This window comes from Manis pentadactyla, chromosome 16, assembly GCF_030020395.1.
Source record: "Manis pentadactyla isolate mManPen7 chromosome 16, mManPen7.hap1, whole genome shotgun sequence".
Taxonomy (NCBI): domain Eukaryota; kingdom Metazoa; phylum Chordata; class Mammalia; order Pholidota; family Manidae; genus Manis; species Manis pentadactyla.
The window spans coordinates 6,274,601-6,293,636 of NC_080034.1; the positions used below are offsets into that span (position 1 = coordinate 6,274,601).

General features: G+C 43.5%; 1 protein-coding gene across 5 annotated transcripts in view; it reads left to right on the forward strand.

Moving 5' to 3' along the window:
- Positions 1 to 19,036, forward strand: part of COL12A1 (collagen type XII alpha 1 chain) — a 107,567-nt gene that overhangs the window by 45,022 nt on the left and 43,509 nt on the right. For all 5 annotated transcript variants that reach the window (XM_036916189.2, XM_057494160.1, XM_036916188.2 and 2 more), the window contains 14 exons: positions 1,109 to 1,248; positions 1,765 to 1,894; positions 6,425 to 6,567; positions 6,864 to 6,993; positions 8,835 to 8,971; positions 10,056 to 10,185; positions 12,302 to 12,441; positions 12,688 to 12,820; positions 12,926 to 12,952; positions 13,295 to 13,437; positions 15,796 to 15,925; positions 16,331 to 16,470; positions 16,896 to 17,025; positions 18,206 to 18,348. In XM_036916189.2, coding sequence (XP_036772084.2) covers positions 1,109 to 1,248; positions 1,765 to 1,894; positions 6,425 to 6,567; positions 6,864 to 6,993; positions 8,835 to 8,971; positions 10,056 to 10,185; positions 12,302 to 12,441; positions 12,688 to 12,820; positions 12,926 to 12,952; positions 13,295 to 13,437; positions 15,796 to 15,925; positions 16,331 to 16,470; positions 16,896 to 17,025; positions 18,206 to 18,348 — 1,796 coding nt within the window. The remainder of the gene's footprint in view (positions 1 to 1,108; positions 1,249 to 1,764; positions 1,895 to 6,424; positions 6,568 to 6,863; positions 6,994 to 8,834; positions 8,972 to 10,055; positions 10,186 to 12,301; positions 12,442 to 12,687; positions 12,821 to 12,925; positions 12,953 to 13,294; positions 13,438 to 15,795; positions 15,926 to 16,330; positions 16,471 to 16,895; positions 17,026 to 18,205; positions 18,349 to 19,036) is intronic.

Here is a 19,036-nt window from a genome sequence, read left to right on the forward strand (position 1 = left end):
GGATTTTGAACAACAGACTGACCTTTCCCTGGAGAAATAGAACAGCCAGGAAGCCAGAATTTGTAGGCTTCTGGCTCTGGATTAGCTGAGAGAGTTGTAGTGTTACTTAGTTGGAGAGAACTTTGGGGATGAAAACATCTTTTATCTGTTTTCACTTATTTTTTTTTTTATCAACTGTGTAATAGTTGTGTTCATTCCACTTTCCCAGACAGTAAGCTTGCTTGATAATTTTGGAGGCTTGATTATGACCCAAGTACAATAAAGGTTAGAGGACTAAGAATAGAAATGCTCTCCCAGCGTGGTTTACCCAGCGAGTAGGAAGAGTTTACATGAGATTGGGTTGCCATGCTTAGGGGTCGTGGGTCAGCTCTCCTCCGGTTATTATTTGGGACATCTTTCCAGTGGGCATACCGAGCTTAATAGTTCTTTTTTCATTGATATTTATTCCAGATATTGTCCTGTGTCGGCCAGTTTTACCTCTGCCCACTCACAGAGAGCACAGTTGCAGGCCGCAGGATGTTCCCAAATTTTAAAAGACTTGGTGGTTTTTCCTTTCTCTTGAGTAAGAAAGTGCTTAGCGTCTCTTCCACCAAACTAGGTCCTGTAGGGGAACAACACGGGAGCGAGAAACCAGTGTTGTCCTCAGGGTGTCTCCCCTCTGTTAGGGAGACAGGACGTAAATGTAAATAATCAAAGTGACAGTGAGGGCAGGGAACTCGGGCGGTGCCAGTCGTGAGAGGCGGTGGAATCGTCAGGACCCAGGTCCTCAGATGGTGATTATATGTATGAGGTTAGAAAGGAGAGAAAGTATCGAAGGCTGATTCCGGGGTTGGTGAGTCCAAGGGACTGCAGACTGGCGGTGCCACAGGAGGCGCGGGATCGAGCTGTAGCGAGAGACGAGGGGCTCAGCTGTGGCTCTCCTGAGGCCCAAGGACCCTTTGTCCAATGTTCTGGGGCGTCTCATGGACAAGGGCCCCAGGACTGGTTTATGGTTGCTATTTAGTATGTAAAAAGGTGTGTACAGTTGGAAACAGTGGAGAATCTGATTTCAAGCTTCATCACCTTGCCATAATATTGAAAAAAGTGTCTATTTGATTTCCACCCACAGGAGACTTGGAAGCACCTTCTGACCTGGTTATTTCTGAGAGAACCCACCGCTCTCTTCGGGTGAGCTGGGTGCCGCCCGCGGACAGTGTGGACAGATATAAGGTGGAATACTACCCAGCTTCTGGAGGGAAACGTCAAGAGGTGAGTGCCCAGCATCCAGAACCCACTGCTTCCTGACAGTGAGAAGGGCTCCCCTGCCGCTGGGGGTGGAGCAAGGGGGGTGCAGAGGGAGGTGGAACTGAGTCCACAGTCGTGCTTCCTGTTCCCTGTGAGGCAAGCACTTCCATTTGGGCTTAATTAAACAGAAAGGGCTTTGCCCAAATTCTTATGGCTTCTAAGAATTTCAGAATATCAATATGATTTTTAATTAAAATATAGTTAGAGGATGATTGATTTATTCAGGAGTTTGTACCAGAGTCATAGAGTTGGAGGACAACATTCAAGATGATCTAGTTTATTTTACAAATAAAGAAACAATGGCTGGGAGAATAAGTTATATGAATTGTCTAAGATCTCACTGTAGTCTGATAGTTTCCAAAAGCAAACATTGAAATATAATTTCCAAGCTTTTTGCAGTTGACTACTTTGTAATTAGAGTAGAAAAGAGGGAAGTGATTATAACATTTGTTGTTACTGTTTTTCAATTTTTCCCCCTAGTTTTATGTGAGCCGACTGGACAGTAGCACGGTATTGAAAGACCTGAAGCCTGAGACTGAGTATGTTGTTAATGTGTATTCTGTGGTGGAAGATGAATATAGTGAGCCTCTGAAGGGTACAGAGAAAACCCGTAAGTCAGATTGAACAAAAGCCTTCCCATTGTCTTTTTTTTTAAAGGTAGAGAGGTGACAGTCCACGTGGGATTTTTGTCAGCCCTCCAGACCATTCGACAGATACTGAGCTCATTCTTTGCACAGGGCCTCAGTAAATACCTAGGGGTTTTCTGCTCTTACTGGAACCCCACTGGTGGAATGGGTAGTCATGATCAGAGATAACTTAAAGGGAAAAGTACCTTTTATAGGGTAATTCACTTCTTAAGGAAAGATACCATGTCAGGAGTGGCACTAAGATCAGGAAGAGGAGCTGTGCAGAGTTCTGCAGAGGCCCATCTTCCTGCTCGCAATGACATTTCCCCTTTTCTTTGCCTTTGCGGAGAGAGGTTCCTCCCTCCTAGTCCTGGGAGGATTTCTGAATCCATTTGAAAATACTCTTTCTTTCTCTCATCTTCTCAGCTGGGCTCCAGGGGGAAGGAAGGCTACTTACACGAGGTAAGAGTGGACCACCCGATCCGAGGCAAAAACTGCCTTCACTCCCTGCTCAGTTCCTTTGTCCTTTTCTCTTCTCTCTTTTAAAAAAATTGTTTGTTTCACGGGTACAAATTATAATCTGGCATCTGCACGCACTGCACAGGTGAGCCCCACAAGAGTCTAGTCACCCTCCACCGCCATACAGTCGGCTCTCTTCACCCTTTTTGGCTACCCACCCCCCCATGGTAACCACAACCTGTTCTCTTTATCTAAGACTTTGTTTTCTTCCACTAACTTTGGACTTTGTTCTTCTTTTTCTAGTTCCTTAAGGTGTTAGGTCAGATCTCTTACTTGAGAATGTTCTTGTTTTTTGAGGTAGGCCTGTACTGCTATGACCTTCCCGCTTAGAACCACTTTTTCTGTATCCCGTAAATGTTTGGTATGTTGTATTTCTGTTTTCATTTGTCTCTAGGCATTGTTAAATTTATCCTTTGACTTATTTGATGACCCATTGGCTGTTTAGTAAATTATATTTTATCTCCATGTTTTTGTGGTTTTCCAGTTTTCATATTGTGATTTGTTTCTAGTTTTATACCATTATTGTCAGAGAAGATTCTTTGCATACTTTCTATCTTCCTGAATTTATTGAGATGTTTTGTGGCCTAACATGTAATCTATCCTGAATAAGGTTCCACGTGCACTTGAGAAGAATGTGTATTTTGCTGCTTTTGGATGGAATGTTCTATATTTATCTATTAAGCCCATCTAGTCTAATGTGTCTGTATCAGTTTTCTGCCTAGGTGACCTGTCCATTGCTGTAAGTGGGTTAAAGTCCCCTTCTGTTATTGTTTTGCCTTCAATTTCTCCCTTTAGGTCTATTGATATTTTCTTTATTTATTTTGGTGATCCTGTGTTTGGTACATGTATATTTTTAAATGTTGGATCTTCTGGCAGGATTGACCCTTTTATTATTATGTGGTAACTTTTGTCTTCTATTACAGTCTTTCTTTTGAAGTCTGTTTTGTCTGATATGAGTATGGCTCTACAAGCTTTATTTTCATTTCCATTTGCGTGGAATATTTTTTCACATTCAGTTCATGTGTATCTTTAGCTCTAAAGTAATTCTTCTATAGGCAGCATATAGATGGGTCTTGTATTTTTGTCCATTCAACTCCTCTATATCTTTTAATTGGAAAATTTAGTCCACTTACTTTTAATATAATTATTGATAGGTATGTACTCATTGCCATTTTATTAATTGTTTTCTGGTTGTTTTTAAAGTTACTCTTTCTTCCTTTCTTCTTCTCTTTCTCTTTCCCCTTGTGGTTTATTGTGACTTTCTTTAGTGTTATGTTTAGATTCCTTTCTCATTTTCTTTTGCGTATTTACTATCAGTATTTTTCTTTGTGGTTACTGTGAATTACATATAATGTACTATGTATATCACAATCTCTTTTGAGTTGATAACAAGTTAAATTTGAGCACATTCCAAAGCTTTATACTTTTAACACTTCCACACACACATTTCATATTTTCAGTAACACATTTCCCATCTTTTTATTTTATGCATCTCTTAACTAATTATTGTAATTTTAGTTAATTTTACTACTTTTGTCTTTTGACCTTCATACTTGCTTTATAAGTGATAGATCCACTACCTTTACTATATGTTCACCTTTTCCAGTGAGATTACTACTTTCATAAGTTTTCTTTTTATGAATTAGTGTCTGTTCTTCTCAGCTTAGAGAAATTCCTTTAACATTTCTTGTAAGGCCAGTTTAGGGATGATGAAGTCCCTCAGCTTTTACTTATCTGGAAAACTGTTAATCTGTCCTTCAATTCTGAATGATAACCCTGCCAAATAAGCAATTCTTGTTTGGGAATTTAATCCTTCCAGCACTTTGATCATGTCATGCCATTCCCTTCTGGTGTAAAGTTCTCCCCAAAAAAATCTCCTAGCCTTATGGAGGTTCCCTTGTATGTAATACATTGTATTTTCCTAACTGCTTCTTTTAAGATTCTTTCTTTACTTTTAACTTAACCCATTTTAATTATGTGTCTTGGTGTGGTTCTCTTTGGGTTCATCTTATTTGGAAGTTCTGGCCTTCCTGGATGTCTACTTCCTTCCCCAGGTTAGGGAAGTTTTCAGCCATTATTTCCTTGAGTAAATTTTCTGGCCCATTCTCTCTCTCTCTCTCTCTCTCTCCTGCTGAAACCCCTGTCATGTGCATGTTACTCCATTTGATGTTGTTCCAGAGGCCCTCTAATGTAGCCTCACTTTTTAAAGCTGTTTTTTCATTTTGTCGCTCTGTCTGGGAGATCCTGTGCTTCTGCTTCTTCCATTCTGCTACCGAAGTCCTCCAGTGCATTTCAGTTCGTTATGATTTCTGTTTGGTACTTTCTTGTATTTTCTCTCTCTTTATTGAAGTTTTCATTGTGTTCATCCATCTTCTCCTGAGTTTGGTAAACATCTTTATGACCATTACTTTGAACTCTTTATTGGATAGGTTGCTTATATCCATTTCGCTAAGGACTTTTTCTGGGGGTTTGTCTTGGTCTTTGGTTTGGAATGTATTCTTCTGTCTCCTCATTTTGCCTCGCTCTGTGTTTGCCCATATATTTGGTGAAACAACTACCTTGCCCAGTCTTGAAGATCTTGTGTAGGAAGATGATCTATGGAGTCCAGAAGTGCCATCTCCCCTGGCCTCCAGAGCCAGGCCCTCAGGGGCATCCCTTGTGTGGACCACATGTGCCCACCAGCTGTGCACAGCCACAGGGGCAATGTGGGATCAGCAGCGTGTGGATCGCTTGCCTGGCTGCTGCTTGGCATGGGCCAGTGCCAGGAGGCTAGGGGCTGGGCACCAAAAATGCTCTCCACCAGCTCCAGCTCTGAAAGTTACAGTGAGAGTGCAGAAGTGGTTCCTTCCAGTGTGTCCATCCCTGAAGGAAGCCCTGGAGGCTCCTGCCTCTCTGGCGGCTGGTTTAGAGGTAGTAATTGGGTCTCCTCCCCTGTCACCCAGAGTGGGTGGGTCTGCATGTGAGCCCTTTAAGAGTAGGTTCTCTGTTTTCCACGTTGTTGGAATTTAATCCTTGTTGATTTTCAAAACCAGGCATTTGGGGAGCTTATCTTTCTGGTGCCAGACCCACGGGTCAGGGGGCTGATGTGGGGCATAGTCTCTTCACTTCTTGAGGAAAATTTCTGTATTTTGGAAATTCCTTCCTGACTGTGGGTCACCATACCTGGTGTGGGTCCTGGGTGAGACGAGTCTGTGCCTCTCCTCCCTGTCTCAATGTCTCTTATCTCTGGGTGTGAAGGTTCTGTTCATCTAGTTCTTGGGGCCTTAGGAAAATTATTCTATATATAGTTGTAAATCTGTTGTGTCTATGAGAGGAGGTGATCCAGCAGCTCCCTATGCTGCCATCTTGAACCCTGTCTTCTATCTCTTCTCTTCATATTAAACCACAGAAGGTGGGAAATAATGTATTTCATAATGGACAGGATGATCTGATGATTAAAACTATAGACTCAATCTTTGGACAAAAAATGGAAAATTATATGGGTGTTAAGTGAAGGGGACACTGTAACCCTTTTACTATTTCTCATAGGCTTGTCTTTAAAAATCCCCGTAGATCCCCTTCATTTCAGTTATTTATGTATGGCACTCTCACTTGAAATTTCTTTTTAAAGAAAAATGAAATAAAATACTGTGTTAGTTACTTAGGTATGAAATTCTGTGATCAAAGAATGAAAACAGTCTCCTTAGAGATGCTCCAGAAATAGAGACTGGAATCGCAGGAGCCTGATACTGACCTTGGCCTGCATGCGGACTCACTGGAATACCCTCTGAAATTCAAGCTTTCTTCCTCTGTGCAGTATTTGTAACATGCAGTACTAGCAATCAACAAGGAGAGTTAGCTTTTGGGGAAAGGAAAAGGTTTTATTAATTCCTATTGTTCTCATAGCAACCCATTGTCTAGCATATGCAAATATTGATAATTAACTAGGAAACAACAGCTAAAAAATGAGTAGAATGACAGGGGCTGGCCTGACGTCTGCTCCTGTATTCTGACAGTGCCGGTCCCTGTCGTCAGCCTGAATATTTACGACGTCAGTCCTACCTCCATGCACGTGCAGTGGCGGCCAGTGGGCGGGGCTACTGGCTACACCTTGTCATACGAGCCCATCAATGCCACGGAACCAACGAAACCCAAAGAGGTGGGAGATGTTCGTTTCTTTATTACTGGGTCTTCCTGAGACTTTACAGTCGTAGAGTGCCCATTAAACTGTAGTTACTTAAGAACTCATTTATAACCTTACACAAAGAAGAGAAAAACAGAAAATTAGACCTGTGCCCTGTGTCACGTTTTAGAAAATAATGCCGTTCAGAGAGGCACAAAATCAAAGTCGTTTTGTCATCTAGTGGTTGCAAATAGGCCGTGACTGGCCGTCCCCAGGGAGTGGAAACGCTCAATTTGGATGTCTGACCCCCTCTGCTGTGTATCCGTGTGCAGATGCGTGTGGGGCCAGAAGTGAATGCCGTGCCGCTGCCCGACCTCTTTCCTAACACCGAGTATGCGGTCACAGTCCAGGCCGCCCTGCACGACCTCACCAGCGAGCCTGCCACTGCTCGGGGAGTCACCCGTAAGACATTGCCGTCTCCCTCCTTCCTTACTACTGTGAACCTAACGCTCATTAGGGTCTTTCTTTCACCGAGTGATGCTAACAATAATTTGATAATCTGTGGATAAGTCACAGGGTTATTACTTAGGGCAATCAAGTTTGAGAATTGAAATTGATTTTGGATTTTGGCAGCTTCTTAAAGTGATTCTAGGACATACTTTTTTTTTCACATTTAACATGCTTGATATTGAGATATGTTTTCCAATCAGTGGTGTCTTATGAGCGCGTGTGGCCAGGTGCCAGTCAGGGCATTGGACATGAGATCATGGTGTACCCTACAATTGGTGTTGCTGTAGATCCTGGAAATACGGTGTAAGCTTTGGCAAGAAGAGTGTGTTGGGTGAGTAATTTTGGAGGATGATACTAGGTTTAAGACCAAGTTCTTGTTGAAGTAGAAACTCCATGGCACATCAGAATGAGTCTGTTTCAATTAAGTGAGTTGATCAGTTGATTCAGCCTGGAAACACAGACCCCCTGCTGCCCTCTGCTGCCTGTGCCAGGTGTTGGGGGTGTGCCAGCACACCGAGTGGAGCGGCGGACAGCATGGGGGCTCCTTTGCAGTCTGCACTTCTCTCGTGTGGGTTGTTGGCCCCTTTTGTGTTTCTGGGTTGTTTTACTAGCATTTAGGTGTTTTTTCTTGAAATGTGACAATGATTGCACTTAGGACCCTTGTCTCGCCACCTGGCAGTTTTGTTGCCTGCTTGTTGAGAGGGGCATGCTGGGATAGATGACTTGGCTTAAACTCCGGGAGTCTCAGCCCGCTTTCTAAGGAAATGAAGAAATTGGAAAGAACCTTCAAAGGGGGAAGAGGACTCAGACAGAACCCACTTTGGGCAGAAAAGAGAAAGAGCTTCTGCAGGACAGGCAGTGTGACAATTGACAACAATAACAATATATTATTTTATATATTATGTAGTAGACCTTGTGTGAAGCTGGTGGTTTTGTGGAAATGAGGTTGTGGCAGATGGAAAGGCACGTGTCTTGAGAGTGCTGGGAAAGGGGACCCCAGAGCCCAGTGAAACGAGAGGCAGATGTGGCCGCTGGCCGGGGTCCGGGGCTGGGCGGCCACGGCAGAGGCAGGAGGGTGCAGGGAGCGGTGCAGACGTTGGAGGGAGGGAGGTGGGAGACGCGGAGGTGGAGGGAGATCCAGAGGACAGATGTTCAGAGTCGGAGCGAGAGACAGAGGAAGCTGGTCACACAGGCAGCTGGGAAGAGAACTGTGTCTCAGATAATGAGAAAATCTTAGTTATCCTCCACCCTCTTTTAAAGGTAAAACTTTGACTTGGTAAAAAATTATCATGTGGATTTTCTTCTCACATTTTAGGTTTCTGTGGGTTTTCCTGTAAGCTTACTGGATGCTTAATTTTGACCCATCTTCATTCTTCACCTCCATAACCATCGTTTTCTCTATCACATTCTTAAGGAAGCATAACTCTTTGGATTTTCTTTTCTGTTTTCTGTGCTACAGAAACATGAGCTGTATATTCATGGTGAATTGTGACTGGTCATAGCTGAGTGGCATGTATAAGCTTATGTAAATAGAGTGGAAGACAGTTAACAGATAAAGGAGAAGTTAGACTTGTAATAAAAATTTAAATTTATCCTATTTTTAAAAAACGTTTCTAATAAGAATTTGCCTGTACTTGATAGAATCATAGTACTTTCATCATCATAACCAGTTTTTTAGTTATTTTGCCGCATACCTTGAAGTTTTCTTCAGAGAACTGCTTGAAAGCTTGTGCGGATGCTCTAGAGCTTTGTGGGTGAGAATCACCCGGACCTGATTTCTCGTGCACCTCCAGCACCTTTACCTGGACCTCGAGGCCTGAAGCTCAGGGACGTGACTCACAGCGCCATGAATGTCTTTTGGGAACCTGCACCTGGAAAAGTGCGTAAATATATCGTTCGCTACAAAACCCCTGAGGAGGACGCCAAAGAGGTAGGTTGGCAGTCAGAATGGATTGGGAAATACCTGTTTTCCTGAAAGTTTAACAAAAGAACCGAAACTAGGACAGATGGTAGCAATGTTTTGCAAACTTGTCACTCTATTAATACAGTGTTGAAAACCTACTATATTAATAAAGTACTTATTGAATATTGATAACATTTTGTACTGTCTTGCATTTAGTTTAGAAATATTTTGCTGTGTGGTATTAATCTCGAAGACATCTTCCCTCAGTAGATACAGTTACGGAATCTAGATGGTGTTTCCTTCTCATCCAGATGCCTTATGTGGTGATCTGCTTTCTATGAATTACTAAAAAAAGGTCCTAATGATGTTTCTCAAAGTACAAGTTAATAAGGGATGCAGACCAGAAGAGCAGGGAGTGTGCCAGGTAACAGGAAGATAGCACAGCCCAGAGGAGGGAGGGATGTGTTGTCAGAACAGTGTCCCTTCGGCAGTGAGAGTTTTTTGAGATGACGTTGGGATGGAGGGCTGTTTCCATGACAACCTAATTCAAAGCAGGACAAATTGAGGGGCTTCACCAGTGAACGGATTGGAGACCTGTAATATCAGAATCTCCAAGGCATTTTTGGAAGGTAGAAATAGATTCTTATAACTCAGCTAGTGACTGTGCTGGTCTTTTGGATTATGCAAAAGCTAACCTATACATGTGCACACACTCATCTCATCCTGGACTTCAGTTTCACACGGGGCATAGTGCCCGGCGAGTGTCACAGCATTTTCCCGTGTAGCAGACGTGGTAATGCTCAGGAGGACATTTCCAAAGCAGTGAGGCGGCCGTGCGCAGGGGAACAGGCGCAAAAGGATTCGGTTGTGGGACTCCATAGGCAGTCATCAGTTACCGGGCAGTAGTGTCAGATATGGCTCTGCTGTACACATTTTGTCCACTTTGGAAGCATTTAAATGGTCTCTGGCTCCTGAATCTTATGCCAATTGGAAAACGCTGCCTTTTTTTTGTACTACAACACTTACATTCTTGTGCTGTGAGGTACAACAAACAACAGAAAGATGCCCAGATTAAATCCTCTGTAAAAACAGCCTGGCTGCTCTGTTATAGGTGGAGGTGGACAGGTCACGGACCAGCACCCCGATCAGAGACCTCTTCTCCCAAACCCTGTACACAGTCAGTGTGTCCGCTGTGTACGACGAGGGGGAGTCCCCCCCGCTGACTGCTCAGGACACTACCCGTGAGTTGTGATGGCACATCACTCACCTCTGGGGGCTGTGCATGTGCCACTGGACTTACTGGCTTCTTTTGCTTCTTAACACTATTTTGCCAGCACTGAATAATGTTTGGATTCATAGGTTGTTTTCACTTATTTTCTTCCCCTATTCTACCTTCATGTCCAATTTTTTTATGGTAGTTTCTATCCTACTATTATTCTATCAGCCACTGTCATTAATTCTTCTTCAAGAGACTTAACTGGTGTGTGTGTGTGTAAGTGGGTGGGAAGAAAGTATGGTCTTGATGTATGTTGGACATTTCCTCTGGAAAAGTGGCATTAGTTATCAAATATTTTTCAAGATCTTTCTGAATTACAGATGCTCTCAGGGGTAACAAAATATAGGCATCCTTCCCTCAATAGTTCATAATTTCATTGGGGAGATGAGAAAAGCTAAGTCACAGTTCACAGAATCACATAAGGAGGGTGGGCAGCCGGCACCCAGATTGCATGTGGTTAGATTCCGAGGAAGGGGGACACCACCGTGGAAGTGGGGCCTGCCCAGGCCCTCCTCGCCTGATATGTTCTGCTGGGTGTCCATTTCTCTCCCTCCCCTGCTGTTTCCATAGCATTTAACCCAGTCATCATTACCTTTTGGTCTTTTTCCACCTGTCCTGCCTTCCCATTGCTCCATCTTACTGAAGGCGGGGATGTTTGTCTTGCTCAGCTCTGTATCTCCAGAGCCTGGCACACTGCACAGCATGATTTCCTAATTAAATATTATCTAAGGAGTTGGGGTCTAAGGACAGCAGTGTTCCAAAGAAATATAAAGGGAGCCACATATGTATTTCAAAATTTTTTAGTAGCCACATTAAAAAAAGGTAAAAAGAGACAGATGAAATCAAATTTAACAATGTATTTTATTCAACCCAATATATCCAAAATAGTATCGTTTCAAAATGTATCAGCATATTAATTATATACTATTTTACACTTCTTTTCCATAAGAATTATTCAAAATCCAGCAGGTATTCATTTGACACATATCTCCATCTGGGCAAGCTACACGGGGCTTGGGGCTCCCATGGGGACAGCACAGGTCAAGAGAATTCAAATTACCTGCCTGACCTCTTGTGTAAGCTAGCGGTGGGGTCAGTGCGTGCTCTGGGGCACTTCTGTCCCTCTTGTCAAATGTCAGGCAGCATCAGGTGGCGTGCATTTCTTAGCAGTCTCAGGTGCTTCTTGGCTTCACTTCTTACCTGATAAGGGTCGGAGCAAGAGAAGAAAATTGATGTGTATGAGAAGGAAATGATGCTAGCCTTGCATAAATATAACAGGTGCAGTAAAGAGAAAAAGAGGCCAGGGAAAAAGACTAGTGAAAACAGGAATTTAGTATAAGAAATCAATACTTTCAACATAGGTATTCAATCCTAAAGTTCCCTACGACTTTTAGGTATACCCAAAGCGCACCCCTAACAGCAGGTGTGCAGGGGTGTGCGTGAAAGGAGTACCCTCCGTTTATCTCAGGTCATTTTCATTATAATTACTGGGAAAAGCATTTTTGGTGGCTCCAGGTTTTGTGTAATTGGCTTTGGTTAACAACGGACAGCGGGAGCTCAGGCCTGGTGGCAGATGACAAAACAGCGTGAGCTGCGAGCGAGGGGCCCTCGGCTGGGGTCCCGCGGTCCCCCCCGGAGAGAGCCAGTACAGTTCGCTTCACGTTACCTTGAGGCTAGCCGTCTCTAGGAAAAGCTCATGTGTGGATTCCTTGGGTCATAACACTGTGGAGGGCCACGTGCTCTTTGATATACATACCAACATTTGTGCATATGTGTGTCACTGTGTGAAAGTCCATGGTTTTCCTTAGATTCTCGACTTTGAGGTGCAGAACAACTAAGAGCCTCTGTTAGGAGCATATATCCTAAATGGGATCTTCAAAATAACCACCATTTCAATAGAATGTAAATGGCAACCTATTACATCCTTATAGTGAACTAAATTTATGAGATACTTGGTTCTAAGCAAAATTTTCAGCCATGTCCATTAACGTAACAGTAACATAAAACTAGGCAACTTTATTATATTGAACCGAGTTTGCAGATCACATTAAAACACTTAGCCTTGCCTTTTCTCCTAACAGGCACTGTGCCAGCCCCTGCAAACCTGAGGATCACTGAGGTGACGCCGGAGAGCTTCAGGGGGACCTGGGATCACGGAGCTTCAGATGTGTCTCTCTACAGGATCACCTGGGCCCCTGTGGGAAGCTTGGACAGGATGGAGGTAGTGCTGGCTCTGTTTCTTTCCTTTTTTTTTCTTCTTTGACATCCTATATGGGATCTTGTTTGAAATATATATTGCCTCTGTTGCCTGAAAGCATCCTCTCCTCCTAGTGACATTTGAGCTCACGGTATGCATCAGGGCAGGAAGAATGTCTGGCTAAATGGTGTCAACAGACGGCCATTGAGTGTATGAGATACATGGTAACTTAATTTTGTGTGAATTTGTTTTTTTTTCTCTTTCACTAAGACCATCTTAAATGGAGATGAAAATACTTTGGTGTTTGAGAACCTGAACCCAAACACCCACTATGAAGTCTCCGTTACTGCCATTTATCCCGATGAGTCAGAAAGCGATGATCTTATTGGCAGTGAGCGCACACGTAGGTTCAGCTTTCAAATAAGACATTGTTATTTTAAAGTAAATTTAAAGAGTAGAGCTCTCTCTATGTTACTGATATTTCCTCAAATTCTGTTTTTTTTCCTAGCACGTTTGATACCCTTAACAACACCAGGTAAGAATTTAGTTAGCTGAATTGTGTGAATGACCAAAAAATGGATGAATGAATGAATGAGTGCATGAATGAGTGAATGAATGAAAAATGCCACAAAGTCCATTGTAGACAGGCCTTCTGCTGTTTGAGTTTAAGTTATTGGTTGGGACCTCTTTATAAACCAGGCTTTCTTGAGAAACTGCTTTGCTACTACTTGTTAAGGAGTCATTTAAGGACCATCATTTATCACGCAAAGTTAGTTTAACCTAGAAGCTCTGTTGATTTCTTTGGGAACAGCGCCTGTTGCGGGGGAGGCATTGCTCTGTGTGCTTATTACTCTGTTTCTCAACAATCTTCTTTCAGCTCCAAAAAGTGGCCCACGAAACCTTCAGGTGTACAATGCAACATCTAACAGTTTGACCATTAAGTGGGACCCCGCTAGTGGTCGTGTGCAGAAATACAGAATCACTTACCAGCCCTCAACAGGGGAAGGCAGTGAGCAAACGGTAATTTGTTTTGAACAAAAACATAACTTGGACAAGTTCTACCTTTTCCTCCTCAAGTTCCTTTCCTGTCCGAGGTTTAGGGAGTCATACTGCTGTGAGAGATGCAAGCGTTACTGTATTGGCTGGAATTGTTTGATTCCATCTGTGATGGAGACTTGGTGGCTGTTTTCTGGATGATGAGGGTAACCTCTCATGGCTCTCCGTGGCTTCAGGCACGTGCCTGCTTCCATGCTTCCCTTGAAGACTCTTAGGCCGGGAGAGTCCATGAAGATATCTAGATTTTTTAGTCTGGGTAGATCTCTAGCCTGTATCTCTCTAACTTAATCAAATACCAAATAACTTTGATTATTCTGAATTTTCTGATTTTTGCATGTCTTAAGGTGTTTCCTATTCCAGACACCTGTTCATTTAATTCATACTATTTATCATTTTTATGTTTATCCACATGGAGGTCCCTGAGGAAGACTGCCAGACTGGGAGCTCAGCCTTCATCTTTAGCGCCCCAGTCTACCCTTATGAGCAGAGCCCCTGTGTGTTCCCCTGGCTGACTTCTGTTGTCTGTCTTTGAACCTTCTGCAGCTTTCCTTTAATGCCATATGTGACCGGATGTGCACCCACTCTCCCAGGTCAGGGAGCACCATGGTTTCCACACCAGCAGTGGGGTGCTTCCTGACTGATTTCAAATGCCTCTTTCAGCAGGTCCAGGGTTCCTCTGATGTTTTCTAAGGCTGTGTGTTTTCACATAGTGTTGGGGAGACATGAGTTATTCATCTTCCATCTCCTGGCTTGCTGAGCTCCAGCCAGTGGGTTGTCCCCCTTCCCAGTCAGAGATGTTAGTGCAGGTAGATGGTGGTGGTGGGTTCACTGAGCCAGAGGACCTCCCATGCCTAGTGCCACCTTTGAGTTGGTCTTCTGAGGTTTCCATGGAACTGGCGTTACATAGTATGATACCTTTGGATTGAGAATTTGTTTTAGTTAGGTTATCAAAATAATAAACTAAAAACCAACTGTGGTCAACTGGGTTTTATATACAAGGATGGAGGACACATCTGATGGACTGCTATTCACCGTAAGAAACAGGCTAGATTTAGGTAAAAGCACAAAGCAGGTGGAGCTTGTCTCTGGGGTCACTCAGCTTGGTGACACCCGCCAGCGGTTGTCCTGAGTGTCTCCCTACAGCTGTTGTGATAATTGGGCATCTTGTGATCCCTCTGGAAGGCATTAGCTGGTAACCACCTAAGATGTGTTATTCTGAAGGATTTCTGCATTTGAACAGTAGTCCCTGAGGTAAAGCCCGGCACCACTGATGCTGGAATTATTTCGGAGATTTGGATAGAGAAGTAGGTAGACACCCCTCGGCTTCCTCGTACAGCTGATTCTAAGCAGATGCTTTCAGGCTTTTTAAACACCAAAGGGCTCGTGCTGATGGTGATACTCTTCTCATGACCTCAAATACCAAATTCATTAAAATCCGCCCCGTAGTCCGATCCACTTGTGTCAGGGACACTACAGTGACTATTGAGGTTTCTCTGGATCTCAGGCACGTGAGTGGATGGGTGCTAAGATGGAAACATGTGAATCGTCCTCATGCATCCAGCCATCCACATGTGCACTCTCTGTGGGCAGTGTGCCGTTTTCATGTGATTTTAATCAGTGTGGCATAACCATCTGAATTTGGTAGACTGTTAACAAATCACACAAATCTGCTTGCAACAAGATAGCTAGGTGGCCTTAAGCAATGAATAAAAAATTTCAGACTCCATGATTGGAGGAAATTGTGAAAGCTTCATCTCGCAAGACGGGTGTCATGGAGACCACCGGGACCCTGGGCCTGAGGGCGGCCTGGCGAGGGGTTGGGCTGCGTAGTTCACAGCAAATGCTGTCAGAGGGGCTCTTTTGGGGAAACACCAAAAGCCTTAGAGCTTTTGCTGAATCATTTTAATGTGTTTCTAAAGCAAATAAAAACCATCTGTAAAGGAAGTAAGGAAAACATTGAATGGTGTGGAGCCCCTGATGTCATGCTCCTCTTCTTCTCTGTTGTAAGGTTCCTTTGTAGCTCATTTATGATTTCTGCCTTTTATTGGGAATCTAATGTACTTCAGATGAAATTTCACAAGCTGGTGATGAGTGAGTTGAAATATCTTTTTGAGGTCACCAGTTAAAGGCTTAGAACCCTTTTGTGATTTAAGGTGTGTATTTTGCATTTAAAATTACACCCTACAATATATTTTAGACCTTCACTGTGGTACACGTTTCCAGACCGTGGTGATGGTTCACATGATCCCCCAGTGGAAACAGCTTTTCCTAACAGGTCGGCGAGACGGGAAAGGAGGCTAACGCTCACCCTGTCTCCCTCAGGCCACGGTAGGAGGGCGGCAGAACAGCGTGCTTCTGCAGAAGCTGAAGCCTGACACTCCTTACACGGTCACCGTGTCCTCCCTGTATCCTGACGGCGAAGGAGGTCGGATGACAGGAAGGGGGAAGACCAGTAAGTGAGCCCAGACTCCCATAGCTTCTTTAATAACTGCCATGGGGATGGAATCACATCTTTATCTGGAAACGGTGGTGACACAGTTTTGCTCATCTTTAAATGCATTTAAAGTGATTTTGAATACCCTTGCTTGGAGTTATGTATCTCTGTGGACAAAGATGTTTATTACTTTCTGGGGTAAAAAAAAATGCTTTGGGGCCAAAATATCTTGTGGAGGGAAGAGATGTGTACCAGAGTATCACAGACATTCTTTTATTTATTCACTGCCTCAATCAGTATTTTGGGGTGCCCTCTATGGGGTGCCTGCTCTGTTTGAGGGTGCCTGGGAGATGCCAGTGCACCTGCATTTTGTGTGTGCTTGGTGTCAGGATCATGGCGTGCTGTGGTTTCTGTACATTTCAGAACCTCTGAGCACCGTGAGGAACCTAAGGGTGTATGACCCTTCTACCAGCACCTTGAATGTCCGCTGGGACCATGCAGAGGGGAATCCTCGCCAGTACAAGCTCTCCTATGTACCAACAGCAGGTGGCCCAGAGGACCTGGTAATTATTTCCTGCAGTGAGAAATGCATGTGTGTTTCAGCTGTCACTGAACGACTTAAAGAGGAGCTAAAGGCGTTGACCGATATACTTTATTGCTCAACAGGTTCATATTTATTTAACAGCACTTGACAGAGGGTGATAGGCTGGTGCCTGGGTGATGTGATGGGGGCTCTGGGGAATTGGGGCCAGTGGAAGTGATCATCCCAGGAAGTTCTAGAGGGGGAACCTATGGTGAGTGTAGGGGTCTAGAGAAGTCTTTACACCTTCTTGTAACAGTTTGTATGGAGGCTCATCTTTATATCCTAATATTACAGAACTTGCTTCTCAACTTCATCTTGAGTTAGTATTTTGAATATTATATTGTTTGGAGTAGTATTTCTTTTCTGAGTTTTTCAAACCGAGTGCTTTGTGTATGAACTCTTTAGGTACCAATCCCTGGGAATACCAATTACGCCATTCTTAGGAACCTGCGGCCGGATACCTCATACACGGTGACGGTAGTTCCTGTTTATACTGAAGGGGATGGAGGACGCACATCAGATACTGGAAGGACGTGTAAGTAAGAAGGCAGACAAAAATTCAGCTTTTTCATGATTAACTTTGCTTTTCATTATAGAGACTATATAGGACCATTAAAAAATTCGGAAGATTCACAATGATAGAATAAAATTACCCACAGTCTACCTCCAAAACATCATCAACTGTTAACATTTTGGTGTGTGGAAAGACAGGTGTATACTGGCCTTTCCCTCTGAAATTGTAACCGCAGGATTTATAGGTAGCTTTTCTTTAATGCCGTGTGTGACCGGACTCAGCTAAACCCGCTGCCAGCTCAGTCATCTTCCTCACCGAAAGAATCTCACTGGGTTTCTTTTGTGCTTTATAAATTGGTGAAGTAGTGCTTTGTAACGGGATTTTATAGTGTGAAGTGTTGAAATCTATTTGTCCCATTTCTAAATGGCACTTTTCTCTGGTTTGCTAACATGCTCTTTGGCATGAAAAATCTGTGTGCTTTCTTTTGTCTGCCCTCTTGAGAAACCAGTTTATAGTGGTTTACTGTTCTGTAGTATTGCCTAAAGGCTTTGGAAATACTTGTAAATATTTCTTTGGCTTTAAAAATATACTTGCTGATAGCTAAAAGGAAGCAAGTATGCAGGGCTTCTTTTGGTGAAAGATTAGTGGTCTAGAAAGATGATGTTATTGGCTAGAGTTTGGGGTTAATACGTGGATTTAAGTTGTATGTTTTTCTAAGTCGCTAGTGAGGCAGCCAGTTGAGAACTGGGTGTATCTTCTATTTCTCCCTCCTTTTGTGTTTTAATCACAGAAGACATTCAGGAGCTATTTGTTGAATGCAGAAGGAATAAATGAATGAAACTAGTTGGCGGAATTAGGTGGGCTCCTCCCTCCCTCCACCGTCCAGGCTGGAGAACTGAAGCTCTTTTCCAGCTTCTTGTCCCTTCTGCCTTGTCCTTTTATGGCCAACTCGGTCCTACCACTTTTCCTAGATTGTTTTTACTGGCAACAACTTTGCTTCCATATAGACAAAGGCCATCACTGGCTTCCTGTGACTGAATTTGGATTTGGAGTTTGTGCCTGCTCTTGTGTGTAGATCCTTAGACGTTTAAGGAGGATACCATTTTGCCCTATCACAGAGTGTAAGTTCTAGAGAAGCAGTAACAAAAGCTCGACACATATAAACAGACTCACAAAGCACGCGCTGGCCTTCCTTCCGCAGTGGTGAGAGGACTGGCGAGAAACGTGCACGTGTATAACCCTACTCCAAACAGCCTGGATGTGCGCTGGGACCCTGCGCCTGGACCTGTGCAGCAGTACCGTGTTGTGTACACGCCCGTGGATGGCACGAGACCCTCAGAATCTGTGAGTCATTTGTCAGCTCTGAGCTCAACAAACAGATATGGAGATTCCACTGTGCTGCGTGCCACAGCTGGTGGTCTAGAGCAGCCAGTCAGTCAGTTTGTGATACCAAGTCACATGGAAACTTGGCTTCCAGACAAGTGTTGTGTCGTGTTTGTGGTGTGTTTGGTAACCCCTAAGAATGCAAACCACAGTCGTGCTAATGCATAATATTACCGTGCTTGTTTTTGAGGGGTTAAGGCAGATGTATTAACCATGGGGTTAGTTAGTAGAAGTGAATTCTGGGGAAATGCAGCTTACTGTATGAGTTAAAAACCACAGAAGTAAATACAACTCCTTGCTGGGCCTCGTCAGTGTGCGCGTTTTGTGGTAACATACATATGTTCATTGGGAAAGTATCTGAAAGTTTGCCTTCACTGGCTCTTACAAATTGCCCAGGCTATCTTCAATTCATGGTACTACTTAGTTTTGTAAGAAGGTTAATAATGTAGGAATCAGAGATGACTAACCGAATAAGGATAGTGTCAGAACACCTAAGGGAAAGTGAATTTATGAACTAATTCACAAGTCTTTATAAAAATAAGCAATGATGCTGAGCCAAGATAAATGATGAGCAATACAGGAGTTCTGTATGAATGTTGGTCTGCACACCCTGTGTGTGTGGGACATAGTCAGACAACACTGGCCTCAT